General features: G+C 43.1%; 1 protein-coding gene across 1 annotated transcript in view; it reads right to left on the reverse strand.

Annotated features, from left to right (window-relative positions):
- Positions 1–352: 352 nt before the first annotated feature.
- Positions 353–9380, reverse strand: part of LOC107188065 (protein pangolin, isoforms A/H/I/S) — a 34273-nt gene continuing 25245 nt past the window's right edge. Inside the window, exons 9-10 of the mRNA XM_015576305.1 lie at positions 7044–7113; positions 353–1063 (exon numbers count right to left, since the gene is read on the reverse strand). Of these exons, the coding sequence (XP_015431791.1) occupies positions 604–1063; positions 7044–7113 (530 nt within the window). The 3' untranslated portion in view covers positions 353–603. The remainder of the gene's footprint in view (positions 1064–7043; positions 7114–9380) is intronic.

Below are 9380 nucleotides of genomic sequence, written 5' to 3' on the forward strand. Positions count from 1 at the left end.
CTCTGTTCTTGTCGGTTTGTTCAATATTCGTTCGTTCGTTACACACGTGAACGTCCGTATATATCCGCCCTCAGAGCCCTGACTGCGACTGGGCCCCGTTGGGCGTTAAATCCCCGGCGAACGAGCGCGGCCGAGAGGCTGGACACGATTGATTACTCTCGCGACTTTAATCTTCGGTCGAGTATCCCGAGCCCCAAGTCTGATCTCGACTCGATCCAAGTATCATTGGAGAACCCATGACTCCGTACCGATCTATCGGTTCAGGTTCCACCTCTATATCCTTCAGAAGACCGTATTATCATCCTCCAAAAGACTCGAAGTCGTGGCTAGCTCTTGGATCGTTCTTGCCTCCCCCCAACAGACTGGTCTTCACCGAAGACTGTCTGTTGTTCTTCTCGGCCTTTTCCCGGATTCCACGACGATCCAAACGAAGAATAGCAACCAGCACGCTGTTTTCTTCGTTCCCCAAGTCTCCATCGTCGTCGTCGCCGTCGCTGTGGCGTCCACCACCACCACCACCGCACTTCCCGTCTGTACACGTACACGGACCCCGCGGATGACACGGTGTGTTGCAACAGTCTTGTCACGTGGGTCCGGCCGGGGCTACGTAACACTGATCGCCGGATTGGACGTGCCCGACGGCGCCTGCACCACTTCACTCTTTATACACTGTCCGGTCAGTTGGTTCACGCTAAGGGGATTGTTGATGTCGTGGGGATTCGTGCCGACCGGGTTACGGTGCGGCGGCGGTTGGGCCGGTTGATTGTTGTGCGTCTGCCCGGTTTGGTTGTTCGTGATGGGCGGTGGCGGCACTGGTGGCGTCAGGGGGCACGGACACGGGCTGGCCAGGCTCGAGGGCGACGGTAACACCAGCGACGGGCTGGCCAGACTAGACAACGCGGACAAACCCCCGGGACTGCTAAGGGACTCGTCGTCCTCGGGAGTACCTGCCTCCCCAACGCTGCCCAGGTTGTCCTCCGAGTGATCGTCCTCGCCTTCGCCGTCAGCTTCGCCGTCCCCGTCTCCTCCCTCCCCCATGTATCTGATACATTTCTTCTTACGTCTGCGAACAAGCGACAACGAATTAGTGTGTGGCTCCGGGGAGCAGTTTTGGTGGGTTGTTACGGGGGTTCGGATGGAACGTTGACCATCAACGTTGACGAACCGATGATCTCGTGAGAATCAAACGGTCAGTGCTCTTTATGGGAGTTTTGAGATTATGTTCCCGATAATCGAAGTTGCGAATTCTTCGATCGATAGAATGGGGGACCAACGTTCCATCCGTCGAGTAAGGTACATTCAGAATTATTACCAACTAAAAGAACATGCTTTCACTCATAGTCGTTACAGGTCTGGTCGCGCAGAACTGTTTGCCTCGAAACTTTTATTTTGGCGAGATTTCTGTTCGGATGTCTATGAAAGTATTGCAGTTGGTGATTTTTTTAACACAGGCGAGAGCTTCTGACTATTCAAGGCGGAGTCCTTCCCGTCGTAGATAGAACCACGCCTACGCGCAGCCCTTTTGAATGGAGCTGTAATTTTCGTTTTCGAAATTCTATTTGCGAGAATCAAGATAAATCACGAGGAATAATTCTATAATAATAATAATAGCTAATTGGTGTACTGCAAGTGCAATGTTGAATGTTTAACTAGAAACAAGTGTTTTTTGTAATAAAGAAAGAATCGATATTGTGACCGATTAGGTCCAAACTTTTCGAGATTTCGTTAAGAAGCGAAGACAGTATACCTAACAAGATTCAGGCTAAGGAGGCAACCTTTAAACGGCCGATTTCGTTTCCCGTCGACTCTTCTGAGTTACTTCTGCGCGACCAGCGTCGGTTTTACTTATTCGACACGGATATCACTCGCTGCAAATGCCATGCTCAAAACGTTCAGACGTAACAAGCAAATAACTGTGTATAATAAACGTATACGTGGATAACGAAAGTCTCAACAAAAACAATTGAAATATATGCCGGGGGACAAGGTGGGCTGGATGGGGGGTGGTTGTGGAAGGGGTGGGGGGTTAACGCTCTGTTTTACATCTCCGCAGGCGAGGAACTACGGTTGTCCCGCGTAGCAAAAAATGTAGGCTACTCGTCGCGTTGATAGAGGATCGATCTACCGCGAATCAATCGAAACTATCGATGTTACGTGGAACTTGGATCGTTTCATGGTCAAATTTGTCGCCAATTGTGTTCCTTCTCGTCTCGTCGGAGGGGAAAAGAAAACAAAAAAAAAAAGACCAGAACCGGGGCGAAAAATTAAAACACGAGACCAGATAGAGACACGCGAAAGACTCACGCTTCGTGGATCGTTTCCTCGCTTTTGATCGCGGTGAAGAAAAAAGAAAAAAAGAAAATAAAGGAAAGCTACTGCAAAGTTCCCGAAAAGTGAGCCCGACCGACCTCGTAGTGGTAAACTGCATCGCAGTCGAGACATTTATCGCTCTGCCATTGGCTCTCATTATTCATCTCTTAGCCAGTTGAGTTAGTCTGTCATTTTTTTTTTTTGCGTCAATGTGAGACAGTTATACGGTTTCTTGGACGGGACACCTCGACTTTTGAGTCTCGCGGGTCGATTCAAGCGTTAGATTGTACTTCCGCAGTAATCCGATCGAAGTTGATTCGCGTTGATCTCCAATCGCTGCTAGACTAGAATCTCTCGATCGTCGATGAATAACTGATTTCGTTGGAGTATCCGTATAATTTTACGATGTTTCATGGACTTCAGAGTGAATCGATAGAAACGTTTGCTACCATAGGCCATAAAAAGGCTTTCCCCACCACAATTTCATCCCTCAGAGGGCGTGGCCAACTAAGTATGGTGTAGTCTAAAAGTGGGGGTAGAGGGCCTTGAAGAGCCTACAGATTCTATGTTTACTACAGATCTGCTATTTTAGTAAGAAAATTCATAGTTCAACAATAACAATCAAGCAGTAAATTAAAGTATAACGAATCCAAAAGATCTAACTTCCAAACTTGCATGTTATTTACTTGGTCACGATGTATGTATTTAACTAGAACTATCGTTAAAATGAACTGAAGAATAAAACGGAAGGATTAATAAACGATTAACAACGGTGTCACTAATAAAAAAAGGACAATTTTGTTGACTATTCGGTAGTACACATCACGAAGAAACGGTTCAACTGAGACTATATGAAATCGTTTCCGGTAATATCGATTTTGTCCAGCGATTGGAGCAACGCGAATCAAGAGATTTCTCCAGGCCTCTACGAAGCGCAGGGAAGTCCAATTTCAATGAAAAAAAAAAAAAAAGAAACTGGAAAATGTCCGCCGACGACTGAGAGCATCATCGCGACTCGGCCTTGGCCGAGGCGCTACTTCCGGTTTCGGTTTTTCGAAGGTCTCGCGGTCGATCTGACGACTACGCGCGACTATTGTATGCAACACGTTACGACAATAATCAAAAGTCAAACCAGAGTGAAAGTCAAAAACGAACGTCAAACGTATGGAATATAGACAACAAAAAATTGTAAAGAAAAGAAAAAACATAATACCATGGTATGTCCACGTCACTAAACAAGGTATAAAACACATCCGGTTACAACACATAATATAGTCGTCGTGAACCGTGACGAGCTGCCATGCCATCAAATCAAGAGTCACAAAGTATTATATATAGATTAATCGTATCAATACTTGTCTATCGTATGCGAAAACGTTCCGAACCGAGGCAAGTAAACGCAAATTAAAAAAGGAAAAAAAAACTAAAAACAGAAAGAACAAGTAAATCTTGGTTACACGTTAAGTAGTATAAAAGACGTACGTATAAAAGAGACATGTATATATATTTATATATACATATATATCATATGTATTACAGACCAGCCATGCTAAGGGCAACACTGAGTAAAGTCCAACTAAACGAGGGTAAATCAAAGAACAATAATAAGCTGCAAAGAGCCACAACAATGAGAAACAATGCGAGCATTAGGGAGTCGCTGGGCCGCTCTCTATGCCACCCCCGGCTCGTGCCATCGTCCTGAGTTATCCTTTTGATCGGATTGATCGTCGATCTTCAAAAAATATAAAAATCAAAATCTACAACACATATATATATATATATATCACTTAGCATTCACAGGTTTCTTTTTTAACACACATATTATATGTTTCTGCGCGTGTTCTCTGTTGACGTTACTCTATTCTTCGTTTTGTTTATTTTGTATATTCAGGGCCAACGAGCAGAGTTGGTTTGACGATAGCGAGGGCCAGCGATCCCGTAGGTTTAAGTCGGGACTGACCACTGTTTAAGAAGAAGTGTTGCAGTAGAAGGGAGGCGATAGGCTTGACTAGAGATTAACATAAGTGGGTTCTTGCTGAGGCGAGGAGGCATTGGAGGCAGTGTTGGTGTTTGGGGGTGCAGTCACTGCCCCTACCGTCCCTCCACCGCCTCCAGCCCCGACCCCTGCCCCCGCGCTACTTCCCACACCGTGATGGATTATGCTCGCGTGGATGCCCATCCCCGCTCCATGCTCCACTGGGCTGCCAAAACCAACCACCAGCCATTAAAGGGGCGCTTGTCGCATCGACGTTATCACTTTAATCCCACCTTAATCCCACACCGTATCGTCGTCACCCACACGCATCGCGACCGTGTCCCCGGGACCTTGTCCTTTCAACCCCTTCATTCCACACGATCTTTTTGTCCTTAACACCAAGGTTCGACTATCGTTCCTGATATCGAGGCACCAAGTAACTGATATTTCATCGGGTTCCATCGTGTTTGCGGAAGTTTGACCGAGTTTGACTGAGTTTGACCGAGTTTGACTGAGTTTGACCGAGTTTGACTGAGTTTGACCGAGTTTGACTGAGTTTGACCGAGTTTGATTGAGTTTGACCGAGTTTGATAATTGGGTTCGATTTGGTTTGACGACTGTCTTTTCACGTTTGAATTAGGCTTCATTTACGCTGAGAGGATTCTAAGGATAGTCAACTGTATTCCTGGTGTCTTGTATCGAACGATGTCGGTCCTGGTGTGAAATGCAGTTGGTCCGCGTTTAGAGAAAGCTGAACGGCAAGTGACCGGACGCGTCAACGATCTTTCCGCTCTCTGGTATATCAGAAAATATGTCTCCCAAATGTCCGCATCTATGCGAGTCTGGACTCTGCTAACCTTTTCGCACGCCGCTGTTTCGAAGGCACTTAAAGAATTGATCTAGTTTATCCTAGATTGTACTATCATGTATTGTGATGCTGACTCTTGAACAGGGGAGACAAACTACGGGAACGAGCAAGTATTCCTGACAGTGGGAAATATGTAAAATTTGAAAGAGAAGTTATATATTATTGTACACTTGATTGAAAGAAATGATTTGTGTTGAACCGTAGAGGTTCTTACTATATCTAAAAACTAAGAGAAACCATCGAAAACCTGATATTTCTTTATTTTGTAACATTTCACACGGTTTGTCCCAAAAATCTTCGAATATACATTAAATTAGAAATGTTACAAAGAAATGTACTGTGTCTAATGAGTCTACTTACTACTTTGGCTTCGTGAGTCATCAATATGTGCAATTTAACAGTCTCAACATTTGGTACATCTCTGTTATCTACAGCTATTTTCTCTACCCCAAATCAAACAGAAAAAGGAATAAAGACAGCGCAGTATAATTTAGTAGTCTCATCGCCATCTTGAAAATGCAGTATCAAATCTATTTCCACCCATCGTACAATCATTCTGAGCCGGTGTACTTTTTCAGAAGCGAATCACTATCAATAATTTACAGCAAGTCTTCAATATTTCACAAAAAACTGCAGTCTGAATACTGTTTTGGGACAAGTCGTGTGTAATTTTTAGAACTTTCTCGAACATCTAAATGTCTCTTTTTCTCTCTGCACCGTGTCTCACCGATTAATTATCGATCTCGCCCCGTCGTGGAAAATAATTTCACCGTGGTTGGGATTCGTTCTCGCCCCTTTAATGAGGTCCATGTGATTCACAAACCCAGGAGTCGGGGCGTTTCGGGCGGACTGTGCGGCAAAACGTTCACTGAACTCAACACCGATTTTATAGAGGCACTAAAACAGAACACGGGTACGACGACGCCGTCGCGGCAAAAGAAAAAACACTACAGCGTGGTATCTAGTGAGAGATATTTACAAGCAAAGTACAGCGGATGTCAACGATTGGACTGGTCCAACCGAAACGGGGGTGGCAAAATAGGATCCACCCCCCCGTTTCTTCTTACGGTTCCCCTATTTAATCGGTTAAATTCTGCACTTTTGGAAGACACATTTTCTGACGGTGCACATCGTTCTGTCGTGAATCCTTGCAATCTTTAACATTATCGATATATCCCCGAATTCCGTGGGTTCCAGGTCGAATTTACTGTCGTCGATGGTTATCGAAATATCACGAATCATGGGCTAGTCTCGAGCAAGTTCCACGATAACATGTGGATGACGGAACGGAGTAAGAAAGACGATTACAATAAAAGAAGTGGCGATTCCACTGCGAGAGAGTGACTATATTCGTGCCCGGGTTGCAAGTATCTTACTTCGAGACGTGAGACGACCCGATTTTACCGTCGGTACACGTATTTTACATCTTGATCCGGCTGCTTGGCCTGCTCGAGCACCTTTCCGCTTATGGGGTAAACATCGACATACAAGATACAATTGTGATAATTCTATGAGATTTCATCGTCTTCGTCTATAGATCTTCGGAAAGTCATCGTTATAGTCTTCTATTGCTCTTCCAATAACTAGCTTCGAGGCGTTTATAGAATTGATATTTGATTTTCAAATTTATATGGAGACTCGAAGATGCTCGACCAGGTCAGCTGACTCGTTAAAATGGTCGACCATCATTCACCACATATAAAGTAAACTTCTTCTAGTGAAACTACATGACTGACATGTGAGACTTCTAGTCCTTCTCAACACTTCTCAAGATCGAATACGTATATACACGCGACCCGGAACAGCGTGCTCAGCTTGTCGACAAGACGGTATGTAATTTTCCTCTCAAAAAGCAACGGAGTCGTAACCATCTACACGATGCACACGTACCTGCATGGCTTGCACCATTGGCTTTGCTGGTCTAATCCGTACCTGGCGCGGCACTTCTTCATGTTGTTACCTAGAAAACGTGAAACGTGCGTCGATTAGCCGGCTGGTAAACGGTTGACTTCTCGTTGAGAATAGGGGCAGAGGCGAGTACACATTCATAAGATCGTCGAATTTCGCGGCCGTTTTGTCGGACGGATGACAGTGACTGACAATAACGTTCGACTTTCACAATAAATAATATCCAACGCTTTTAAATTGTAAAAACTTTGTGTTCGATCGATTTGATCCTTTTCTGAATGTTTCATGTTAAATAGAAGGTAATCCTCTATAATCTAACTGAATTATATAATTAGATTGGCGATTTGAATTAAGAAATAAAATTTAGAATACAAAATTCTGAATAAATCATTCTGCTTGAGCCATATGTTGGCGACGTTGTTGGAGAAAATTAACGAAGATCCTAGTGTATATTTTATTTAATGAATTCTTCACTTGATAAATAATTTAATTCCCATTTGGATAGATAAAAGGATTTATGAGAATAGATATGAAAGTTTTAAATTCAATGTTATAATGTGACTCTGAGGCTACCTAAACATGCAAGTATTATTTGCAACTAAGCAATAAATGCTCACTAATAATCATTTAATTGTTCATTACAGATACGTTATTGTATATTCGTTGAACGTAACAAGAGCATCAGTTTATAGAGGATCGAACGAACTCGCCCGTTTTGGAAGAGTGCAATGTTCATCTGATGGCCAACAGTGCCGAGATAATGGAACGAATCCAACGTTTGTCAACTAGTCATGCGTGTAACAGAACGATCGCGACCGATTGAGCTTGATCTGATTAACGTCGAGCGGTGATTTTTCCGTTTAACGGCCGTTGCTCGCTGATTACCCCACACCGTCTACCAGAAACTTTATTTCAAAACTGTCGAAGAATATCTTTCGAGAACGAATTAATAATTTCACCACGATAAGAATATAATGTCCACTAACTTTTTTTTTCGTTTCTCAAGCTCAAACGATCCCGAAATCTGACGATATATATAATATATATATATATATATATCTGAATAGCGGGACCTTCACGGAAAACATTGTTGTTACTCGAGTGACTTATCGATCGAACTATTAATATCGAATCAACGTATATCCGCTCAACAATCGAATTTCTCCGAAGGAATCGTCAAGAATCGGAAGTCTTTCGAGAAGGTTCCCACGCATCGACGAATAAAAAAAAAATAATTAAAGGAAATAGAAATACTCTGTCAAGCTGAGTAATAAAACGGCATGCAGCGTAAAAACGTTAAAACGGCGTATAAAAAACACGATCAAAGATCATAGGTATCTACTCATTAAATGTCGTGAATCTGTATTGAAACGCAAGCCTCTAGATATGAAAACTATCGAAGACGAATGTGAACGAAAGAAAAAAAAAGAAAAATAAAAGTGAAAATGTCAAAAAAAAAAAAGACAGAATGGAAGAAAAAAAGAAGAAGGCCCGAGAACGACTCGTACATGTGGGGGTGGGTAAGGGAAGAGGGCCTGGTTTGAGCATAACAGAGTGCTGGGTGATTGTAAAGAATCGAATTTAGAGAGAGAGAAAAAAAGACAAAAACAGAGTAACAAACAAAATAAGAAAAAAACGGAGGCTTGTGTATCGAATGAAAAAAAAAACGCCATCATTAAAAATCCGGAGGGGGGATCGAGTAAGATTAGAAAGTGAAAAACAATTATCAATGGGGTTGGGGGGTTGAAACAGGCAACGTTGAAACGATCAAAGGTGGTGGTGGAGGCGGGAATAGCGGGTGTGAGCGGAAAACATAATGAAACCAACCAGCGTATCGTAGAAAGACAGAAGGAGAAAAATGAAAGGGGATGAAAGTAAAAGTAAGTGACATAGAGCCGAGGTAAAACAGAGAACAGGTAGGAGCGATAGACAGATAGACATATAATAGAGTAGTAGGCTGGAGGTTGAAAAAAAGAGAACAGAACAAAGAATGTGACTGAGTGAAAATTAAAAAACGCTCAGGATTGTCTGATTGCGGAGTAAGGTCCCTGTAAAAATGCAAGATGGCCAGCGTCCCCAAAGTTGTATACGTAATTAATAATTAATAAATGCTTGTGTATCATGTGCGTGTTCGTGTAATATAATACTGAATATTTTATGCGCGCCTCGTGTGTTTTCCACGTGATGCTTCCCGTTATATACATATACTCAGTTCATATATATATAATGGAAAAATCTGTCCCGAAGAAAAACGCATCGGACACGCACGTGCGCGCGCGTACGTGCACGCCCGCGTCACATTTACAGTATTTTTCTTTT

This window comes from Dufourea novaeangliae, unplaced genomic scaffold, assembly GCF_001272555.1.
Source record: "Dufourea novaeangliae isolate 0120121106 unplaced genomic scaffold, ASM127255v1 scaffold109, whole genome shotgun sequence".
Lineage (NCBI taxonomy): Eukaryota > Metazoa > Arthropoda > Insecta > Hymenoptera > Halictidae > Dufourea > Dufourea novaeangliae.